Source organism: Microtus pennsylvanicus, chromosome 1, assembly GCF_037038515.1.
Source record: "Microtus pennsylvanicus isolate mMicPen1 chromosome 1, mMicPen1.hap1, whole genome shotgun sequence".
Taxonomy (NCBI): domain Eukaryota; kingdom Metazoa; phylum Chordata; class Mammalia; order Rodentia; family Cricetidae; genus Microtus; species Microtus pennsylvanicus.
Window position 1 is genome coordinate 89123550 of NC_134579.1, and position 24007 is coordinate 89147556.

At 43.1% G+C, this 24007-nt stretch overlaps 1 protein-coding gene across 1 annotated transcript; it reads left to right on the forward strand.

Annotated features, from left to right (window-relative positions):
• The first annotated feature begins 1218 nt into the window (after nucleotides 1–1218).
• Nucleotides 1219–23776, forward strand: LOC142849743 (cytochrome P450 3A25-like). Its single transcript, XM_075972331.1, has 13 exons — nucleotides 1219–1404; nucleotides 2295–2388; nucleotides 5195–5247; nucleotides 6118–6217; nucleotides 9824–9937; nucleotides 10393–10481; nucleotides 10695–10846; nucleotides 13105–13232; nucleotides 13345–13411; nucleotides 15463–15623; nucleotides 18684–18910; nucleotides 21124–21286; nucleotides 23348–23776. The coding sequence occupies exons 1-13, from the start codon at nucleotides 1334–1336 to the stop codon at nucleotides 23420–23422; spliced, it is 1494 nt and encodes a 497-aa protein (XP_075828446.1). The 5' UTR covers nucleotides 1219–1333; the 3' UTR covers nucleotides 23423–23776.
• The last annotated feature ends 231 nt before the right edge of the window (nucleotides 23777–24007 follow it).

Genomic DNA, 24007 nt, shown 5'->3' on the forward strand with positions numbered 1-24007 from the left:
AGCAGAAAAAAAGCAGAAATGGCAGCTTTCTGGGCCATGCTGCCAGCGCGAACTCTGGCTCTTTCAGGAGGTCAAGCATTTAAATGGGGTTTGTGAGCAGAGTGCCACAACTTCCTTAATGGTGATAGATCCACTCTGTGCTTGAAAATGGGGCACATGTCAGGGAAAACTAAACTGAATGCTGGGACAAAGAAGGCAGAGTCGAGGAGAAACCATGGACCCACTTCCAGAGACACATATGTTGGAACTTTGCCAGTAGGCCACAACCTTCATGGTAAAATATAAAATACTGGAAATGGGTTAATACTAGATGTAATAAAAGCTAGCTAGCTAGCAATACACTTAAGTGTTTGGCCAAGCAGTGATTTAAATAATAGTTTCTGTGTGATTATTTTGGGAGTCTGGGAAGCTGGGAAAATAAACAAGTGGCTTCCTACTACATGTGTCAAGTTGACTTAACTAGCTAGCACACAGGGTGAGTCTCCTTGTTGGGTGTGATGGGTGAGAAATCACTCTACCAGGCTCAATTTTTTCCTGAGTTGTGTTTGGATGAATAATTTCTAGTCCTCAACGGCACAGAGGAGCCTTATAGGAAAAATAATTTGGGGCTATGGAAAAGACTCTGAAAGGTTGCTGGGAAAGGGACCCAAGTTAAAATTTCTAGTACCCATGTATTCACTGGGCTGGTGGCAAATGTCTACAACCTTAGAAATGAGAGCAAGGGTATGTGTTAGAAAAAGGTGGTTCCCAGGGCCTGGCTTCCTAGCCAGTCTAGCTGAAGTGGCAAGCTCTGGGTTCAGTAATAGATCCTGTCTTGAAAAATAAGGTGGAAATAACAGAGGGCAACACCCAGTGTCGACTTCCGCATACACTGCACACACACGCACACACACACACACACACACACACACACACAACTAGAAAAGATAGCCTTGCACTGGTAAAGATGTAGATGTGATTTATCTGTATGTTTAAATGAGTTTTTGAATGAGAATGGGCATGAGAGATCTCTGAAGAAATGGAATGCCAATGGATCTATTTGAGTTTCTAAAAGAACAAATATTCACCCCGAATATGCACTCAAAAGAGGTCAGAGCAGAATTCTCCATGAACTTTTAACAGTTGTCACTGAAAAGGCCATCTCAGTTCTCCGAGTTCAGGCAGTGCAAGGGAGGACTTTCCTCCTGGCTGCCTCGCTGACACCTCCTCCTTTCCTAGCACATAAATACCGCAGACTGGCCTCAAGGATCTCAGCTGGGCACAGCAGGGAAGCGCTGCAAGACTCTCTGCTGGGAAGGAAACTTGGAGCCAGAACTGCTGAAGGAAAGCTGAGATGGAGCTGATCCCCAACTTTTCCACAGAAACCTGGGTGCTGCTGGCTACCAGCCTGGTGCTCATCTACATGTGAGTAGCTGCCCAAGCTTCTCCCTATCTGTAACTGGAGTTGGGGTGATATCCAGGCCCCCCTTTCCTTTCCCTGTTGGAACACCCGAAGAGAACAAGGAGAAGTTGAAATCAACACTTGGGTAGTACATTTGCTACTGACATTATTGCTGATCCTTTGAGCTCCCGGCTTTACGGTTCCCTCCCACACTCAGAGGGTTTTGACAAGACTTGCTCCTGGGAAGATGTAGCTGACTCTCGGTCTGCACCTAGACTAATAATCAACATCAAATCAGAGAACTCATTAACAATTGGCCACCAGGGGCTGGAGAGATGGCTCAGAGGTTAAGAGCATTGCCTGTTCTTCCAAAGGTCCTGAGTTCAATTCCCAGCAACCACATGGTGGCTCACAACCATCTGTAATGAGGTCTGGTGCCCTATTCTGGCCTGAAGACATACACACAGACAGAATATTGTATTGTATACATAATAAATAAATAAATAAATAACAATTGGCCACCATAACCCTTCTGAGTTTTAGGAGTGGCAAGATCACGGAAGGTTCTTAAACTTTTTCTCACTATCCTTGCCTCCTGGCTTTTCTTAGCATGGAGGGAGGTGTGTAGGGTTGAGGGTTGTCCCCTGTGCATACGTATGCCTATTGTTTTTTCTCATCCCCCCACGTACTTTTCGCAAATTCCTATTATGCATCCTACCGGAACCCTCACCTGAAACACCCTTCCCTCTGGATAACTCGTTCATTTTGCCTTGCGGTATCCAGAACCATTTCCCACTCAGTGCCCGTTTTTACAGCAGAGGACAGGTAGCACGGGTCCCGAGGGAGGGGGTCCCGAGGGAGGGTCTCAGTTGACCACGCTGAAACGTTCCTGGCATTTTCTTTTACTTTACAGATATGGGACCTATTCTCATGGGGTTTTTAAGAAGCTTGGCATTCCTGGACCCAAACCTCTTCCTTTTCTGGGTACCGTTTTGGGCTACCGAAATGTGAGTACTGTTTGAGCTCTTACTCTTCTTCTTATGGATGCAACTTCGTATGTATCCGCTTATGGGTCACTTCCATAGATGCAAACGCCAGTCCTCGGGATGAAGTGTAGGGGTGTTAGACCACCGAAAACTTTGTGTCCTTCCAGGAGTGTGCTTGGGCTTCCCATTAGGACTTGTTGACATCCCTTTAAAGGTTGCTTTTGTTCGGAAACAGTGGCTGCAGACACATTAAAGCCCAGCGTTCAGGACTTCGCACACAGGTTGTAAGGAACTCTGGAGTTTTCCTCAGTGGAGCCTCCAGGAAGGCACACGTTCCTAAGCCAGCACTCATGGGAGACCATGCCTGGTCACGGTAGTGCCGCGCCAGCCTGTGTGCACTAGACTAGACTTCACACCCGACTCTGGAGCAGCATTTCTTTTCTTCCTGCTGGCCAGCTCTGCAGCATCCGGGCATCAGGTTGTCTGTGAATTGACTACAGGGAACTCCCCCTTACCAGAAACCTCCCAGGGACTGCTAAGTCCCCTGCAGTTACTTCAATGGCTCCATGCAGCTTTAGTACCCAAGCCATTTTTGAGAGTTCGACAGAATAACGGTGTTCTGTGTTGGTTCTTTTCCTCCAAGGCAGCACGCTGAGGGCCAGTGTGAGCAGGATGCGGCTGGGCTGTGACTGAGACAACGTGGTGCTTGTTTCTCGCCCTCAGATATACACAGGGCAAATGAATTTTTGCTTTTCTAAGTGGAGGCAAAGTCCTTTATAGAAAGGATGGTTTTATCAAATCTCTAGAGCTCTTGAAAAATGCACCATAAATGCCACATGGGTCATTAACATTGTCTGATTTGTTGTGACTTGCTTGGTCAGTAGAGGCTGGCACCTGACTAGCAGATAACGGACTCAGGTGCTGAAGGCCATCAGCAGAGCCTCAAGCAGGCTGCTCTCTGCTAGAATTTCCTTCCCCAAAGACTGCAGTTGCCTGTCAGAGTCCAAGTTTCAGAGTTAGATGCCTACTGCAGACCTGAGGTCTAGATGAGACCACCATTGCCTCGTGGCTGCCTAGGAAACCCTTGAGAGGGGAACAGTTTTCATAATCTTCCCAGCACATTTCCCTTCCCGAACCTTCTTTTGCATTAAATCACAGCTTTAACAACAGGAAGAACATTTCCTTTTCTTACCTTTGCATCAAAAACTCAGAGTTAGGGCTGGAGAGATGGCTCAGAGGTTAAGAGCACTGGCTGCTCTTCCAGAGGTCCTGAGTTCAATTCCCAGCAACCACATGGTGGCTCACAACCATCTGTACTGAGATCTGGCGTGCGGGCATACATTGAGGCAGAATGTTGTATACATAATAAATAAATAAATCTTTAAAAAAAACAAACAAACTCAGAGCTAGTGTTCCCTTTGCTCTGTCCTGTTGTAGAAAGGGAGCCTCTCATTGATTCCCGCATTCCGTCACGATTTTCCCATCGTATCCACTCACCCTCTCTCTCTGTCTTTCCTTTTTATCGCTTAATTTTTTGATTTTCCTTGTTGTTTTCTCAATTTTCCTTAGTTCTCTGAGAATTGCATGCAATGCATTCTGATCAGATTCACTCCCTACCCCAGGATCCCCTCGGGCCACCCCTCCTTCCCTGCCCATCCAGTCTGTATACGCTTTTTGTAAGCCATGAAGTCCAATTTGTGCTGCCTATACACTAGAAGTTGTGTGGCCACGCACAGGATCGCGGTTGGTCTATCAAGAGCCACACCCTTAAGAAAAACTAACTAGTCCCCTCCCAGCAGTGGCCAATTGCCAACCGCTCCCCAGGTAGGGGTGGGATTTCATGACCTTCTCTCTTTTCCATGCTAGCGGTTTGTCTGGTTTGTTCTTGCTCAGGTCCTGTGCATGCTTTCACAAGCACTGTGAGTTCCTATGTGCAACTGCCTTGTTGTGCCCGTGGAAACACTTTGTTGCAACGTTTTCTGTCTCTGGCTCATGCAGCCTTTCTACCCTTCTTTTACAATGATCCCTGTGCCTAGGGAAGGGGAACTGTTATACAGATGAGGTGGCCCATTCAGTGCAGTTTCTGCAGTTTCTTATTCTCTGCACCTTGACCAGCTGTGGCTCTTTTTGTTCCCGCTCCTCTAGATGTTGAGATGAGGTCTCAACACGCAACCCATCCTGGCCTCAACTTGTCCATCTTCTTGCTTTCTCCTGAGGGCTAGAATTACAGGTGTGTGCCACCAAGTGTGGATTCACTCTGTCACTTTCGTACTAATAAAACAAATGGGATAGCCCTGAACGAGGAGACAGAACAGTCTCTACCCTGGGAGGCTTATACACATTCCCTTACTTTGGATACTAATAAAACAAGTGAGGTAACACTGAACTGGGAGACAGAAGAGTCTAGACCTTGGGGGTTTTATACATATGCCCTTTGGAATCTTGAGGAACAGCTCAGAGTGGTCTAGGATTTCAAAGACAACTCACACACACACACACACACACACACACACACACACACACACACACACACACACCTCAGATGACAAGCTGCTTGGTATCCATAAGTAACGACAGTTCTTTTTTTTGTTCTTTAAACAGATCCAACACTGAGAAAATCCAAAAAAACAGCCTTAAACTCTCCATTCCAGATACCACTTCTAGCCTCCCCTATTCCCTTCAGGTGTCTCTAATAAGAACTTGCCTCTAATCACCAGTGAGGGACAGGAAGCCTGATTTCACAGAAATTGAGTCATTTGCACCCCAGTTAGAGAAAGATCCATTGTATACAGGCTAATAATGGATTTAACTTTATTTCTCTCCCCAGGGTTTGTGGAAATTTGATATAGACTGCTATAAAAAGTATGGGAAAATATGGGGGTGAGTAGTCTGGAAACTTCCATTGGGTAGGCTTGTAGAATGAAGCACTCACTGCATGAGGACAAAGTCTTTGGAGGTTGTCCTGCCAGGGTCTAATCCGTCACAGTTGTTAATTCGAACAGCATGAATTCCATTAGGGCTGTTGCCTACTAGGACATCCTCCAGGACATCCTCCAGACTGATGAACCAAGGGCTCCAAGACTCAATGTCTTTGCGCCTAGTGCTCAGAACCTTCTGATATGGGCTCAGAAATGCAAGATCATATCTATACCAATTCACTTTTAGTTAAACCCAGAACTTAAAAGTAATGTATGCTTTTGAGAGACAGACTGGGAGATGTAAGTAAGCAAATTAGGAACTCATTTATATCCACTTTAAAAACATCTTTATCATAAAAAAAATTAAATTTACTGGAAGTGTATATGGGTATTTTCTGTCTATTTAATTCTGCTGCCTTTGAAGAACAGATCTCTGGGGGTCACACACTTGATAGACAAGGGCTCTACCACTGAGCCACACCTCCAACCCAGATGCTGACAAATTTAGACACCAAAGGATGGTATTGGCAATAACCATGTACATTTGCCTAGCCTTAACCTATGTTCCAGAGTTCACTCTTAACTAGGACTCTTTGAAGGGCCATTTCATCCTAAGTTTCTCTTCCCTGCTTTAGCCACGCTACCCTTCATTTCACGTGACTCCAGTAGCTTCTATGGTCAGAACTTGAAGTTGGGGCACATGTTGCTGTGCTATATATAGAACTGGGGGTGTGGCCAGTGCAGCCTCAGGGGTGGAGTCTAGAGTCCCAGGTATGTATCCAGGTGCAGAATCTGGCTTCTGAGGTTGAGTCCACTTATTTTCCCACCTCAGGTTTTATGATGGCCGACAGCCTGTGCTGGCTATCACGGATCCAGAAATCATCAAAATAGTGCTGGTGAAAGAATGCTTCTCCATCTTCACAAACCGTCGGGTAGGTGTCCTTTTTAGAAAATAATGACTTACTTACATTCAATTTTATTTTATTTATTTATTTTTCTTAAAGCTTTCGTCATAATCATTCAATTTTAATCTGGTAAGAATTACATAATCACGAGAAAGAGCCATCACCGTGCTCAGAAAAAGTCTTGGTTTTTGTAAATGGTAATGTCTTGTATGAGTGAAAATATAATATATTCCAGCCAGTATACAAGATAAGGTCAGTATTGCTATCACATTCTGAGTGGCATCCCTTCATCTGAGTGTGTGTATGAGTAGTGTGGACTGTCCCTTCACCGTGGAACTTCCTCTTGTAAACGTGTGGTAGTCACCGTCAGAATCTTGTCTTTTCTTCTTGGCAATGTCTGATGCATTTTTATGGATGCTTTCAGAGTCACGTTTGAGAATATTTTGCTTAGCTTTCTTATTTTTTTAATGGTAACTAATAGTTTCATATTTTACATTTACATCTATGGTCTATTTGCAATTTTTTTGATATGAAATACAAAGGTCAGGTAAAGATTCCTGTTATACCATGCATGTCCAACTGTTCCAATACTATTTTGGGAGAGGCTGTTCCTGCCAAAGCTTATAAGTCCTATTACTTGTGTGGGATTCTTTCTCATCTATTTTCTTCAATCAATTGACCACAGTGTTTTCCCCTCTTTGGGGACCATTCCCTCTTAAAGAGTGACATTGTGTGGATTAATTCCTCCTTTTTTTAAAAAAAAAAAAGAATTGTGTGGTTGTTTCTCAGACCTTTGCTTTTCTATCTTAATTATGAATATTTTTGTCTCAATTTAAAAGCTCAGTGTGATTTTTGATAAAAATTTAAATAAATATAGGGGAAATATTTTTTTCTGGTTTTTTGAGACAGGGTTTCTCTGTAGCTTTGGAGACTGTCCTGGAACTAGCTCTTGTAGACCAGGCTGTCCTTGAACTCACAAAGATCTGCCTGCCTCTGCCTCCCAAGTGCTGGGATTAAAGATGTGTGCCACCATCACCCAGCAAGGGGAAATATGTTTACTGTGCTCTGTCTTCTAATCCATGCCTACCATGGGCCTCTCTGATTTTTAGTTTACCTTTGCTTGCCACATTGACAATTTCAGGTTAAAGACTCAGAACATATTTTGTTACATTTATGCTTTAAGTATTTAATTTCTAGTTATTGCTATAACATCACTTTCTCAATATTTCTCTGCTTATCATCGCGGTGATGTGCAAATGCGTTGAATTCTGAGTTGTCATTGCACCCTACAACTTTCCCAAACTCACTTCTTCCTTCCGTACATTTGTTCTGTGTGCTGCTTGGTGTGCTCCCCATGGGCAATGGTGGTGCCTGAAAATCAGGACATTGCCACTCATGGCTTTGCAAGCTGTGTGTCTTCCATCGGCTTTTCTTACATTATTGCACTAGCTGGCATTTCGAGGATAGTACTGAGTAACAGTGGTAAGAGGAGACTTCTGGATTGCTCCTGGCTGGAGGGTCAAGCATGCAGGCTTTCACATCAAGCATGAAGCTGGCTGAGGCTTTTGTATACATTTCTTAATGGAGTAGAAGTTTGGCTCGTTCCTTTCCTTCTGAGCTTCTAGCATAAAGGGGTTTAAAAAGAGTTCATTTTGGCACAAACTAGAGTTTTGGAAGAGAAGAAAATTCATAGCTAGGAAATAGAATTATCTTTCTTGTTTCCTTGTGCCCCTCTATATAAAATTCAAAGGATATTCTTGTGGGGCTGGAAGGACGTCTCAGCAGTCAATCAAACCCATGTTGGCTGGTTCACAAGTGTCTAGAACTCCGGTCTCCTGCCACCTGAGGCTTTCTTCTGGCCTCAGTGAGCACTATACACACATAGTACACGGATATATATGTAGGCAGAACACCCATATGCATAAAAATAAAAATAATTTTTAGCCGGGCGGTGGTGTCTCACACCTTTAATCCCAGCACTCAGGAAGCAGAGGCAGTCAGATCTATGTGAGTTCGAGGCCAACCTGGTCTACAAGAGCTAGTTCCAGGACAGGCCCTAAAGCTACAGAGAAACCTTGTCTCAAAAAAAGAAAACAAAATAATAATAATAACAATAATTTTTAAAAAGCAAAAAAGATAAAAAGATTTCCATGTTATAGTTCTTTAAAATAACAGATAATTCCTTAATCTTTTTTATTATTGATAAGGGTTTTTTTTTTTTTTGCTTTTGTATTTGTTTGGTTTTTTGGTTTGGTTGGTTGGCTTTTGTTTCTCAAGACAGGGCTTCTCTGTGTAACAGTCCTGGAACTCCCTATGTAGACCGGGCTGGTCTCGAACTTAGTGAGATGTGCTTGTCTCCCTCTCGAATCCTGGGATTAAAGTGCAGGACCACCTCAGGCGTATTGTTTTTTAATTGTGTGTCTGTGGGGGCATATGCACATGGAGGAACTGTTGAAGTCCAGCTTCAGCTATGTTGAGGTCCCAAAGACAAGGTGTGGAGTCAGCGGGGAACTGAATGCACTTCTGAGGGCTCAGCTGCTCTCTCTCTCTCCCAAACAGAGATCTTCTTTATCTATATAGCATAGTGACTACATAAAACATTTGGCAAACATCAGAGTCCTGGATCTCTTTTTCATTTCCCCATTAAACATCCCCGGTGGAAAAGCAAAGTACAAAACAGACTGTTGTACCTGAGGCAACATCCTTGGGCAGCAGCTGTCAAATCTGGAAGTTACAAATTTTGGGGGGTCTGTAAAGCGTAGGATCTTGTATTTTACAATCTGTGTCTAGGTTGGAAGTTCATGCAGGTACAATATGTTAGACAGTCTGAAATTATTTGTACGTTAACGAAGTTACGTGTAGGATCATTTGACGTTTTCTAGAATGCAAGCTTTACAGAATATCTCACAGTAAGCCTTTAACTGACTGATTATAGCGTTTTTGTTGTTCTTTAGTTTTATAATAGGGATCTCTTGTTTTCAATGTGTTCCCAGGAAGGAAGGTTCTGGGACCTCATTTTTTTTTATTCCCTCTATATAAGCTCCAGTGTAGGGCAGTGGATATACTTGTGACAGCGTGCATACAGAGCTGAGCAAGCAGTTTCTCAGAATCTATGCTACTGGTACCAAGGTCCTTGGGGCACAAGAAAGACTTCCTTCTCTGGCTTTCAGGCCAAGACCCTCTACCTTTGAAGTTTTCTCTTGGGAAGATGCATAGATTTCCCTAGTGGCTGCATAAGCAGAAAAGTCCCTTTATGTAAACAATTGCTTCTAAAATGGAAGCAGAAGCCAGTACCTTGGCGACCACAATGCTCTCTGCCTCAGGACTCAAGCAGCCCCATGTGCAACAGCCTGCACCAAAGAACCGTTTTCCCCTGTGCAAAAAGGGTTTCCACTTAAGAAGAGACTTTGAAATAAAAACATGAAGCCATGCCCTGTAGATAGATGACATCCATATTTATGTAGGCTGTGAGGTGTCTTCAATGAAGATGTATTGAGAATAAACAAGGGCCTGCCACTTAACAAGATCAGTAGATACTTGTTAGGCAAGTGATATTTGTTTGATATATTTTCTGTGGCTATGAACATATACATAATTTCAGCAAGGTAAGCTGTCTTTCAATTTGAACTCTAGAATTTTGGTCCAGCGGGTACTATGAAAAAGGCCATCACCATATCTGAAGATGAAGAATGGAAGAGACTTCGAACACTGCTATCTCCAACTTTCACCAGTGGAAAACTCAAGGAGGTGATGATGGAAAGGGAATTTCCTTAGATAATGAATCTGGGAACAGGTAGGAAATAAGCCCATAGTCCCTTTCCAAGGGTCAGTCCTCTGTGATGGGCTTTTGACTTCATGCCGAGAGGACCCATTATAAAATTCACTGTAATCCAGGTGTGGTGGCACACACCTTTAATCCCAGTGTTTGGGAGGCAGTGGTAGGAGGATCTCTGTGAGGCCAGCCTGGTCTACAGAGCGAGTTTCAGGACAGGCTCCAAAGCTACATAGAGAAACCCTGTCTCAAAAAGAAAAAAAGAAGAAGAAAAGAAAAAAAAAAGAACAAATAACCAACAAATAAATAAACACATAAATAAATAAAAATTGCTGTAACATCCCGTTCATTGCTTTGTGACTGGGGATGACTTGTCTTTCTGGGACCTGAGTTTCTACATTTAGCTACACATGCTGTGCTTTGTGCTTAGATGTTCCCCATCATTGGACAGTATGGAGATACATTGGTGAAAAACTTGAGACGAGAAGAAGAGAAAGGGAAGCCCATCACCATGAAAGAGTAAGTGGTGGTCCAGTTGATGGGACTGTAAGTACATTAATGTCCCCTCAACTCCAGGAAAAGGACATCCGCAAACCAACCACAGGTAAACATCCCATGTGTGAGTGTTATAGAAACCTCGGTTCTGACTATGTGGCTCCCTGCCTGGGTAGCTCAAAAGGAAGAGCTGCCTCAGATGCAGATGTTGATTCTCATCTTTCTCTCTCTACTCAGCATCCTTGGAGCTTATAGCATGGATGTGATCACTGGGACATCATTTGGAGTGAACGTCGATTCCCTCAACAACCCACAAGATCCCTTTGTGCAGAAAACCAAGAAGATCTTAACAAATTTAGATTTCCTTAACCCACTTTTTCTCACTATATGTAAGTAGCCACTTCCTCTCTTTTATCTTCCTCCCTCACATACTTCCATCAAAATAGCATCATTCATCCTTACTGAGATACAATTCATATTTAAAAATAATGTACCTGGGCTGGAGAGATGGCTCAGTAGTTAAGAGCATTGCCTGCTCTTCCAAAGGTCCTGAGTTCAATTCCCAGCAACCACATGGTGGCTCACAACCATCTGTAATGAGGTCTGGTGCCCTCTTCTGGCCTACATACAGACAGAATATTGTATACGTAATAAATAAATATTAAAAAAATAATGTACCCATTTACAATGTGTAATTCAATTTTTGCAATGTGTATTCATTGCCATTGTCAAACCAGGGAAGATTTTATCCAAGAAAACCTGCAGCTTTCCATTCCTCCCTGCAATTAAAACACCAGTTCACTGCTCCTGTAGATCTGCCTATTCCTGGTATGCCACAAAAATACATTATAAATGTCATAGAATGCACAGAATTTAGTGACTAGCTTCTTTCATTTAACATAACATATTCAACAGAACCATTTGTTGCTACTCCCATGTTCTGTAGACAAATCAAATTCCGTACCATATGACGGTCATTCCAGTTATTTTCAGATTCAGGGTATTGCAAATAAACTCTTATGGACATTGGCATCTGAGGTTATGATTGAACATTTTTTCATGTTTTCTTGGTAGGCACTTGGGGTGAAATTTGCAAATGACATAGGGATTCTGTGTTTGACTTATTGAGCAACTGAGACGTTTTTTCTTTGATAGATGGATTTGATGTTCTCGTTAGGAGATCATGAGGACCCCCATTCGACATTGGGTTGTTGTTGTTGTTTCATGATGGTCATCCCAGCCCCCTAGTGGACATTCAATAGTATAACACCATGAGAGCTGGGTTGTAATCACACTCTCCCATTTGGGAGACATTTTTGTCCTTAGATAAACATTTGTTCAACCTTTGCTCCTGTATAGCTGAATGGTTTGCGTGCTTGTAAGTGAGGTGTAAGACTGGCATGTGTATCATGAATAACAGTCATTTTCCAGATATGTAATTGACATATTTTCTCTATTTTTAGATGTCTTTTAATGTTCTTCATAGGATCCTTTGAAGTACACATTTAAAATTTTTATGATGTAGAATTTTATGATGTGCTGTGATTTAATCTCTAAATCACAAGGTCAGAGCTGAAGTTATGAACATTTAACCCCTCCCTCCAGTTTCATCTTAATTGGGCAGCATATTCCTGAAACTTTTTTTTCCCTGGATACAAGTTCCTGGTTGTCCTGGAACTTGCTACACAGAACAGGCTGGCCTTTGTCTCACAGATCCACCTGCCTCTACCTCCAGACTGCTGGGATTAAAGGCATGTGCTCACCATGCCAATCTTAGACCTTTTTATCTTTGGCCCACTTTTAGTTAAATTGTATGCACTGTTATCAAATTTATTCCTTTCTTGCAAAGAGGTACAAAGAATGTAAAGGCTGGAAGGTGAAGAGGAATGTCATCTTCTGGATTGAGCTAGCACATGCTCAAACTCAAAGCAGTTCCACAAGATCAAGCCAACCAATACATCTTCCCTAGATGCTCTCTAGTTCCCACCCCTTTCTGAGAACTTTTGGCAGTTGATAGCTGCCAGGGAAGAGAGAATCATTATTCTTTGTTGGTGTGGCCACTGGTCAGTTTCCCATGCTTCAGTGGATGGCCCCACGCCCATGCACATGAGAGCAACACTTAAGAGTTTTATTAAATAACAACAACCCAAAGTTGTGAAAGGGATGTCTGAGGGGGATCCTGGAGAAGCTGCAGAGAGACTATAGGAAGTGGGGTGAATATGTTGGTTCACTGAATGTAACAAATATTTCTTCCTACATTAAGTATTTTTTAAATTTTGTTTTATTTTTAATTATGTGTGCATATATGTATGTAGACACGTGAGTGCCGGGCCTCTAGAGTCCAGTAGAGGGAGGTGGGCTTGCAGCTATGAGCCACTCAGAGTCAAGTACTGGGAACTGACTTGGGTCTCGTGTCAGCAGCAAATGCTCTCCACCATCTGAGTATTTCTCCAGCCTGTATCTTGAGGGGTTTACGTTTTGATGTATTATAAACACAACTATTGTTAACATCACTTAGGCACCTTCCTTTCAGTTGAATAAAAATACAAGTGGATCCCGGAGCTAAGCAGAAGTTGCATTTGATTTCTAATAAGTGAATAAGAATTCAGTGCAGATTTTCATTACGCTTTCTCTTTTTTCTCTGTAGTCATGTTTCCATTCCTTACTCCCGTTTACGAGATGCTAAGTATCTCTATTTTTCCAAACCGGCTAATGGACTTTTTCTACGAATTTGTAAAAAAGATGAAGCAAAATCACCTTGATTCAAATCAGAAGGTAAAATGTGGTTACTGTCAGAATGCTCATGGTTTGATCATGTGTCAGGCTGTGAACATGTCATCTGTGCCCTTTCTCTAAATGTCCATCATTGACTTTTCTCTCTCTCCAGACCCGAGTGGATTTTCTTCACCTGATGATGAACACTCAGAACTCCAAAGGCAAAGAGTCCCAGAAAGGTAACCCATGATGGTTCATGGCGCATGAATCAAAAAGCCCAGAGGAAAGAGGGTGTCAGGACATATGCATGGTGGGGAGCGGTCAAGGATGGAAGCATTTCTGCCAAATTTCAGAAAGATGCGAACATGGATGGTATCTATGGAGTCCACAGGATCTTTCTAGAAGTAAACTGGTTACATGTCCAAGAGCCTGTAGGGCAGCCACAGAGAAGCATTTTGTGCCCAGAAGTCCTCAGTGGTACAGGGTCACCTGTCAGAGCAGAGTTTGATTCTGAGTCCCTTCCAACCCCACTGATTCTGGATCTCTGCCTGGGAATTTGCATCTGGGAGTGAGTGGTGGAATTGTGTTCAACAGCTTCATCTGCTCTGTGTAAATAGTGTCTGAGAAACCGTGTACCCTGCTCTTCTTCATCCTTCAGGCCCCCAGTTTATAACATAGTCCATGCTAGCTTTGTGACAAAAACTATTATTGTGGTGATTTTTAGTTTGTATTTTGAACCAGGCTGTGGTGGCACACATCTTTAATCTCAGCACTTGGGAGGCAGAGGCAGGAGGATCTCTGTGAGTTTGAGGCCAGCCTGGTCTACAGAGCGAGTTCCAGGACAGGCTCCAAAGCTACAGAGAAACCCTTCTAGAAAGCCTCCCCTCAAAAAATTGTATTTTCATAAATAAAGCTTGCCCGAAGATCAGAGAGTAAAACAGCCCCACAAGTCATCTTACAGATCAGGCAGTGGTGACACACACCTTTAATCTTAGTAGCCATACTAGTTTGCCATAGAAACCTGGCAGTCGTGGTGCATGCCTTTAATCCTAGCCCTAGAGAGGATTATAACACAGGAAGAGACAGCTCTCAGACACAGTCCCATTCTGAGATTCCTGGAGGCAGGATCGTCATTTCAGACTGATGTAGAGGTAAGAGCAAGTGGCTGGCTGTTTTGCTTTTCTGACCTTCAGGTTGAATGCCAGTATCTTTCTCTGGGTTTTTATTAACTGTGCTACATATTATTTCTATTATAGCTACAGAATGACTTTTAAACTCTCATATTTATTCCACATTTCTAGATATTATCCAGCATAAGAAGAGTTTTCAAGCCTTACTTATTTGCTTTTTTAAATATATCAATCAGAAATATAGCCATTCACTTTTTAGCAGTGTGATCTTTTGCATCTCCTGTTACTTTCTTCTTGTGATTAGTTACTTTGCAATTCAAGTTGTCATGCATCATAGTCTTTTGGCCTCAGGAGGCCTTGCATTATCTGTTCTTTAATTTCGAGTGCGAGGAGAGACTTTAATTTTAAAGTGTTTTCTGGTCGAAGCAGAGCTTGGGGGAAGGATACAGGAAGATTGCCTGTATACCTCTGCATACACTCCTCCACCGCAGTGAAGCATCTGCAGGACGAACACTCTACCATTTCCCGCCTGTTTTTGTTTTTTCCATGAAGGAAAAATGATCTCACATTTACTAATAGTAAGGTGTTTGTCCTGGTCACTCATGCTGTCACTGTGACAAATGCCTGACAAAAATCCCTTCGGGACAGGATTATTCTGACCCACCATGGTGGTGAAGAGCTGGTGACAGCAGCGGGAGGCTGCTGGTCACATTGCCTTAGTAGTCAAGAAGAGGAGAGCTGAATGCTGGTGCTTACCTCATACTCTTCTCTTTATTCAGTTGGGGACCCCAGGCCATGGGATGTCCCACCCACATTTAAGATGGGTCTGCTCACATCAGTGAAGATAATCCCACATGGTAATGTTCAGTCTCATCTCCTAGGCGATCCTAGATCCTGCCAAGTTGTCAGTCAGTATTAACCACTGCCTTTCTTTATAAGTGTGTGTGAGGACAGGCTGTGGTGGACAGAACTACACACTGGTGGTGGTGAGTCTGCTCTAACAGGACAGACAGGCCACAGGTGGGCACCAGAGTGGAATTCAGTCCCAGTGACTCTGGACCTCCTTTCTCTGTTCTTCCCTAGACAGCTGGGAGCACCATTTGAATTTCTGTGATGTTCTGCTTTGATCTTCCTTATCCACCATGTTCTTTTCCTTTTAGCCCTGTCTGATATGGAGATCACAGCCCAATCAGTGGTTTTCATTTTTGCTGGCTATGAAGCCACAAGCACATCCATTTCTTTCATTATGCATACACTGGCCACACACCCGGATGTGCAGAAGAAACTTCAGGATGAGATTGACAGAGTTCTGCCCAATAAGGTGAGGGGATGGTACCCAGAGAGGGAGGGCAGAGGTAAAGGATTAGAAGAACATGTCTCATCACTTGCAATAAGAATTTTTACAGAGAGTCATACAATGGTTCTTCCATCCTTTTTAGCAAGCGTCTAAAAAAGAAACAAAGAAGGGACATAGGAGATGAATGTAACCCATAGAAATACTCAATCTTTAATACAGTGCTGGCTCTGATGTATCTTTATCTATTATGACAATAATATCAAGTAAGAGACACCCAGAAAACCTGTGTGACACTTGAGAATAAGCACCAGTCCCTCAGGTATCTGGACAGTTATCTCTGCTGATGTCCTTGGGTGCTGCCCCCACTATCTAGGGTGGTAGGGTGGCCTTCACTGGTCTCTGCAGTCTGGCCTGACACTCCTCTCAATGGCTCTGCTGTCCAGTGCAATAGCATGGCATTTATTGTGTGGGTGTGGGTGTCAACTAGGGGATTCTTTTCTCTCCTGCAGTTTTCATAGTGTATCAGAGGACTTGCTGTCTGAAGCCCTGACTACAGTTAGTATCACTTTCATAAGTTCCTGGCACGTCAGTGCCCTCTGCTGGCCATAGCTTGCATTACAGCCCGTGTGCTGGACAGGTTCTCTCAGGGAGTCTCTAGGTCAAACCCTCTGGGGTGGCTAATGTCTCAGCTTCAGCTGAATGGGAATGAGCTTGATGCGCTCAAGAGGAGTGCCTGCCTTTGTGCTTTCCACACCTCCTAAGTGCTGGTCGCCTGCTGGAGGGGCGCAGCTGTGGGTGTGTCAAGGACAGTACTAGGGCTTTATTATAGGGGCTCTAGAACAGAGAGGGACCCACCTGCTGAGTTTGGGCTCAGAACACTCTATGGTTGTTCTCAGTATAGGAGACCTGGTCAGGACAATCGGTGGTGGGGATACCTTTCTCTGAGCACTTTATTTCCTCAGCCTCCTGCCACATGTACTTTGAAGCTCCTAAACATCTAACCCTCCCACTTTACAGTCTCTTAGGTAGTCTCTTGCCCTAGGGTTGTGGCACATTAAGTTCAGCCTCCTTGTCTTGTGATTGGTCCCTATCCTCTGCCTCCCTGAGCAGTTCAGTTTCTAATGAAAGGTTCTCTCTCTATAAAGATGTCAACTATCGCTGGGCGGTGGTGGCGCACGCCTTTAATCCCAGCACTCGGGAGGCAGAGGCAGGTGGATCTCTGTGAGTTCGAGACCAGCCTGGTCTACGAGAGCTAGTTCCCCGACAGGATCCAAAAACCACAGAGAAACCCTGTCTCAAAAAACCAAAAAAACCAAAAAAAAAAAAAAAAAGATGTCAACTAGCTTCTACCTTCTCAATCATTCCCAGTGACACTGGGAACTCCTCCCCGCGGCTGCAGAAGTCAACCCCCATGTCACCTCACTCCTCACTGGTTCTGAAGTCTGTGGAGGCTGTGGGAGTGTCCTGGACGTAGGACTCCCCGCCCCTTTCACCTAGCCTCTTGGTTTTTTTGGAGGGCCTTTGCCTTTCTCCTCCCCTGGAACTGGGGAACAGGGCAGCCAGCGCCATCTTCAGCTTGGTTTCTTTTCTATGAATCACCCATTTTTTCCACCATGCTTTTTTTTTTAAAGATTTATTTATTTATTATGTATACAACATTCTGCCTCAATGTATGCCTGCACACCAGAGGAGGGTGCCAGATCTCAGTACAGATGGTTGTGAGCCACCATGTGGTTGCTGGGAATTGAACTCAGGGCCTCTGGAAGAGCAGTCAGTGCTCTTAACCTCTGAACCATCTCTTCAGCCCCATTTTTTTTTTTTCGAGACAGGGTTTCTCTGTGGCTTTAGAGCCTGTCCTGGAACTAGCTCTGTAGACCAGGCTGGTCTCGAACTCACAGAGATCAGCCTGTCTCTGCCTCCCGAGTGCTGGGATTAAAGGCGTGCGCCACCATCGCCCGGCTCCACCAAGCTTTTTTGATGTCCTACTGCCTCCTTTGTGTTTCTGAAGCTCCTCCTCTCTCCTTGATATAGACTGTGTTTGGTTTGTTTACTTGTTCTGACTCTTCACACACAGAAGCTGTTTCTAGTGTGCCATCTTCCCAGGAGTTTCTACTTCAAACTCACCCCTCTCACTACTCCCAAAGGAGGTAGTTAGCAGAAACTGCCGAGTCTAAGAAGCTGGGGACACAGTTCAATCACACAATGCTATTTATGAAGACCCGAGCTTGATTTCCAGAACCCATGTGGGGAAAAAGTTGTAAGTGGAGCACTGAGGAGGCAGACAGTGTGAGCCTGTGTGCTCCTGGAGCCAGCCAACCCAGACTACTTGATGAGTTTCAGACTACTGAAAATCTGTTTCAAAATATGCGTAAAAAGTAAACTCTATGAGAAAAGACACTCAAGGTTGTTTTCTAGCTTCCACATACAGGCCAACGCACAGCAACTGTGCACATGCCATGAACATGCACACACATGCATATGCAAAGCCGGAATAATCTAAAAAGCCTGATGTGAACAGAGTGGGGAGTTTGTTCTTTGCAATGATGTTATTCCCTTGGTGTATACGGACAGTATATGGTGATGAGACAGTGACCTCAGTGGACTCTGTCTGACTGTAACAGTCATAATACATTGGTCATATATGATCACATGATAAAGAAATTAAGAGCACAGCAATGCTGAGGACGAGGGGATCTGGACAAGGGAGTGTCCCAAATGGCTCCTATATTAAAAATTATACTTCACAAACCGGGCGGTGGTGGCGCATGCCTTTAATCCCAGCACTCGGGAGGCAGAGGCAGGCAGATCTCTGTGAGTTGGAGGCCAGCCTGGTCTACAAGAGCTAGTTCCAGGACAGGAACCAAAAAGCTATGGAGAAACCCTGTCTCGAAAAATCAAAAAAAAAATTATACTTCACATCCTAATGGGCCATAATCAGGACAAAGGTCATCATAGGTGCAGAATGATTTATTAATGCTAAGCTAATTGAGGTTAGCCCTTGGAGTTTCTGATGTGTAAGAGCACTACAAACTGGGTTGAAGAGTGAGTCCAAACCTCATCTGCAAACATGTTTCCTCTTCCCAGGCACCTGTCACCTATGATGCCCTGATGGACATGGAGTACCTGGACATGGTAGTGAATGAAACTCTCAGATTGTACCCGGCTGCTAACAGGCTAGACAGGATCTCTAAGAAGGATGTGGAAATCAATGGAGTGTTCATTCCCAAAGGGACTGTAGTTATAGTACCAACCTTTCCTCTTCATCGGGATCCTGAGTACTGGCCAGAGCCTGAGGAGTTCCGCCCTGAAAGGTACAGAGACCTCGGGGAGGGGTCCCCACTAGGAACCAGGCGAACTAAGCTATTAACATGTTGTTTACTGGAAATGGCATATATGTGATTTCGTATCCCTTATCTTTCTGTCTTTTGGGAATCAGACCTTTTAACATTATAAAGTGAGCTTGGCATGGTGGACACACCTTTAATCCCAGAGTTTAGGAGTCAGAGGCAGGCAGATCTCTGTGAGTTCATGGCCAGCCTGGTCTACAGAGTTCCACGACAGTCAAGAAAGCACGTCTCAAAAAACAAAAACAAGCAAAACAAAACAAAAAAAGCCTTACGGTGGTGACACATGCCTTTAATTCCAGCATTTAGGAGGCAGAAGCAGGCAGATCTCTATGAGTTTGAGGTCAGCCTGGTCTACAGAGTGTGTTCCAGGACAGCCAAGACTGTTTCACAGAAAAACCGTCTAATAAAAAAAAAAAGAAAGAAAGAAAATGGGCTGGAGAGATGGCTCAGTGGTTAAGAGCACTGCCTGCTCTTCCAAAGGTCCTGAGTTCAATTCCCAGCGACCACATGGTGGCTTACAACCACCTGTAATGAGGTCTAGTGCCCTCTTCTGGCCTTCAGTCATACACACAGACAGAATATTGTATACATAATAAATAAATAAATAAATAAATATTAAAAGAAAAAAGAAAATTACAAAGTGACCGGGCAGTGGTGGCTCACGCCTTTAATCTCAGCACTCGGGAGGCAGAGACAAGTGGATCTCTGTGAGTTGGAGGCCAGCCTCTTCTACAAGAGCTAGTTGCAGGCTAGGCTCCAAAGCTTCAGAGAAACCCTGTCTTGAAAAATAAAACAAAACAAAACGACAACAAAAAATGAAAATTACAAAGTGATAATTATTGAAGTTGTAAAAACAGACCAGAAAAAAGTATTCATGGCCATTGAGAGTCCCGATATGCTAACATTAATTCCATTAATAGTGAAATGTGTCCTCAAGAATTTATTTGTAGGCATGTAAACGGTTTGCAAAAGCTAGTATATTTTAGTTGTATTTTGAATCACTAATCACCTAAACACTAACCTGTTGTAGAACATTACTTTTAACTATGTAAAGACGTCTTATATTTGTGTTGCAGAATATTACTTTAACTATGTAAAGGTGTGTTGCATTTGTTTATGCTACGTTTATTTAATGATGTAAAGAAGTGTTGCCTAAGGCCCCTGATTAGTCTAATAAAAAAGCTGAATGGCCAATAGCTAGGCAGTAGAGGGATAGGTGGTGCTGGCCTGCAGAGAGAATAAGTAGGAGGAATGTAGGTTGGGGGAGGGAAGGAGAGAAGAGAGAAGGAGAGGGAGACAACAGTCATGGAAGAAGCAGGAAAAGTAGGACATAGAGAATGAAAGAAAGGTGAAAAGTCCCGAGGCAAAACATAGATGAAGAGAAGCAGGTTCTATTAAGTTATAAGAGCCAGTGGGGCAAGCGTAGGCCGAGCATTCCCAACTAATAATAAGTCTGTGTCATGATTTGGGATCTGGTTGGCAACCCAAGGAAAGCCTGCTCCACTAACCTATGTACCACATCTTGTCAGATAGATATATAGACAGACAGACAGACAGACAGACAGACAGACAGATTGATCGATCTTATTTGGTGACTAGGCAGTAGTTGGTGTTAAGTGATATCTAAACTAACACATGTAGGATTCTTGGTTTTTTGGGTTTTCTTTTTTTTTTTTTTTTGATGTATTCTGTGCTGGTCCCTAAATTTACCATTAGCTTTAAGAACTTCCCATTATCTGTCTGATTAGAAATTGCCTTCTTGAAGGTTGAGGCAATAGCATACTTTTTGCTCTAATTCTGAGTTGACTTTCAGACAGAGTTTTGGTACTTAAAGATACACTTCCTCTCTAAAAGCATTCAACTCAGCTCAGTTCAACATCAAAGGCTCCTCTATTTTAAGGGACATGGAAAGATCATTAGTTTACAATTTTATTTATTTTTTATGTGTATGGTGTTTTCCTGCACATGTACCTGGTATCTGAGAAGGCTACAGGAGGGTGTCAGATGTGCTGGGAATCTAATCTAGGCCCTCTGGAGAAGCCCCTGACTCACAATTTTATACTGAGACATCCACAGCAAGGGTTCAGCTCCGATTGAGGGCTGTGAGGACTCAAAACACAGAGCTCTTGGGGTCTTTATGTTCAATAGCCTCATTTTCATCCCTACTGTGTCTCCAGGTTCAGCAAGGAGAACAAGGGCAGCATTGATCCTTACGTATACATGCCCTTTGGGAATGGACCCAGGAACTGCCTTGGCATGAGGTTTGCCCTCATCAGCATGAAACTGGCTGTCATCAGTGTCCTGCAGAACTTTACCCTCCTGCCTTGTGAAGAAACTCAGGTGAGGCAGATGCCTTGTACAGAATGAAGGATTTGAGTAACAAGTGACCTATGAGCTTTAAGGTCCTTCCATTCTGGAGCTGTAAGTCTGTCTGGCTAAAGCACAGAAAAACCATTTAGAGTTCATGCAGATCAGAATGACTTAAGTATAGTGTCTTTGAAATCATGTCCAATTTTTTTAAAGATTTATTCATTATGTATATAATGTTCTGCCTGAATATGTTCTTGCAGGCCAGAAGAGGGCACCAGATCTCATTACGGGTGCTTGTGAGCCACCGTGCAGTCTCTGGGAATTGAACTAAGGACCCCTGGAAGAGTAGTCAGTGCTCTTAACACGAAGTCATCTCTCCAGTCCCTGAAACCATATCCAGTTTTAAATTGTGTGGCTAACTGGAAATGGGGAAACCATTGCACACACTCATAGCACGGAATGATAACCTTGCTGTGGTTTGTGAATGGTGGGGCTTCTAGAGCTAAGTTCCCAGGAGTCAGGGGCTTCCCAGCATTGGCTGTGCTTTTAATTTTGTAACTTTAAAAACTCACCGTGCCTAGTTGTCTCAGACACACGGAAATAATTTACCCAGAGCATACATTTAAGAGATCCACACTGTGCACAGTGTGCAGTGCACACTGATTTCAAGCACTATTATAGTATATAAAGAACTTCTATGGGGCTGGAGAGATGGCTCAGTGGTTAAGAGCACTGGCTGCTCTTCCAGAGGTCCTGAGTTCAATTCCCAGCAACCACATGGTGGCTACAACTATCTGTAATGAGATCTGGTGCCCTCTTCTGGCCTGCAGGCATACACGCAGACAGAATATTGTATGCATAATAAATTTTTAAAAGATATTTTAAAAAATTTAAAAAAAAAAAACAAAAAAAATTCTAAGAAAAATTTATAGCCTGATGGTGGTGGTGCAAGTCTTTAATCCCAGCACTTGGGAGGCAGAAGCAGGCAGATCTCTGTGAGTTCGAGGCCTACCTGGTCTATAAGAGCTAGTTCCAGGATAGACTCCAAAGCTACAGAGAAACCCTGTCTTGAAACCACCCCTCCAAAATGTAAAAAATAAACAAACAATACATTTAGACAAGTTGAAATATTGCCTCCTCCCCAAACTTAACACAATTGTCTTTTGTTCCAAATAAAACAATGACTGATAAGGTCATTTCTAAAGCTCCTGTATGCAGCTCCTCCCTTCAGTTGTCTTTTCTTTCTGGGCCATTAGAAGAGAGGTAGTTATCACCTCATTTGGCCCCAAGGACAGCTGGGTAGCTAGCCTGTGTGTACAGTGGTTCAGAAAGATGGACAGAAAAAGACTTTAACCTAGATAGCAGGCAGGTCTCAATCTTCAGTCACCCATAAGCTGACATTCTTCAAATTCCTTGATTCCCTGGCTTCCATATCCTCTACCAAGACCAGATTACTCTGTTGGTGGCTTCCCTTCTCCCACTAAGATGAAAGAGACTTAGGCAAAAGGATTAGTGAAAACATTGACTAATGCAGTCCACTATTTATATTACCTAGGGGCTAAGAGGAAAGATGTTAGGAAACAAGGCTCAATGCTCCCTGAAGTTCTTGCCCACCCTTAAACTAAACAGGCACAACCGGCCTGAGAAATTGAGTCGGGCCCATAGACATAAAATGTCTGACATCTGTTCAGGATTGGCTTCTAAGTGTCCACAAACATAAGATTAACTTCATACTGCCAAACAGTCTTCCACACACTTAAAATGTCATCTAAAGTTTTAAAACTCAGCCTTTTCACTTAAATTCGCATCAATGAAGAACACAAGTCAACATGTTCCTCCCCTGCAGGTTCTCTACACAATAATTACTCCAAAAATAAATAAATAATTACTCCAAAATGGCTTTATTGCAGGAACAGATAGACTAGCATCACTACCCAATGCTAACGAAGATGTATATATAAAGAATTCACGACATATAAAGACAAAGGTGCTTTGCATATATAAAATACTACTGTCCTGAATGTGTTCTGCTTTGCTCTGTGATTCCTGGCTCATTTACTGCTTCTCAATGTGCTTCTTCAACCACCACAGATACCCCTGAAATTAAGCAAGAAAACACTTTTCCAACCAGAAAAACCTATCATCCTGAAAGTTGTGTCAAGATAAAATCACAAATGGAGCAAGAATTTCCCTCAAGAGTTCTGCTGTTCTTCAAGGGGGCTGTGCCACCCAACATCAGAAAAATCTAATTTGCCTGTGAATGAATCAGCTTAATTTCCTTGATGATTAGGTGTTCATTGAGCATGCTCAGTGTTTGTGCTGAGTATCATATATTGTGTGATTTAAAGGAATGAAAGATATGGAGATTTTTCTTCGATTCTAAGGGGACCATCCCCTTTGAGCTCTAGTTTGCTACCTGCATTCTGAGTGTAATAAGCATTTCTCTATAATCTTATCAATCACTTTTAATGAAATGGGAAGTACTGTGGTGATTCTTGAAATAAATCTGTTTCAAATGTTGTTCATAATATTTTATATTACAAATAGAAATCATGTTTCCAAAATATGTGACGTCTTCCTATGCATCAATGGGGGCACTAAAACAGAGTTCATAAAACTGAGAAACAGCATTTCCAATCATGGTCACTCTGCTTGGACCCGGTTTGGTCTCCATTTGGCTTACCAGAGCTTCATGATAGTCACTTTCATCTAGCACAATGCTTAGAAATTTTATTTACAGCTTATTAATTT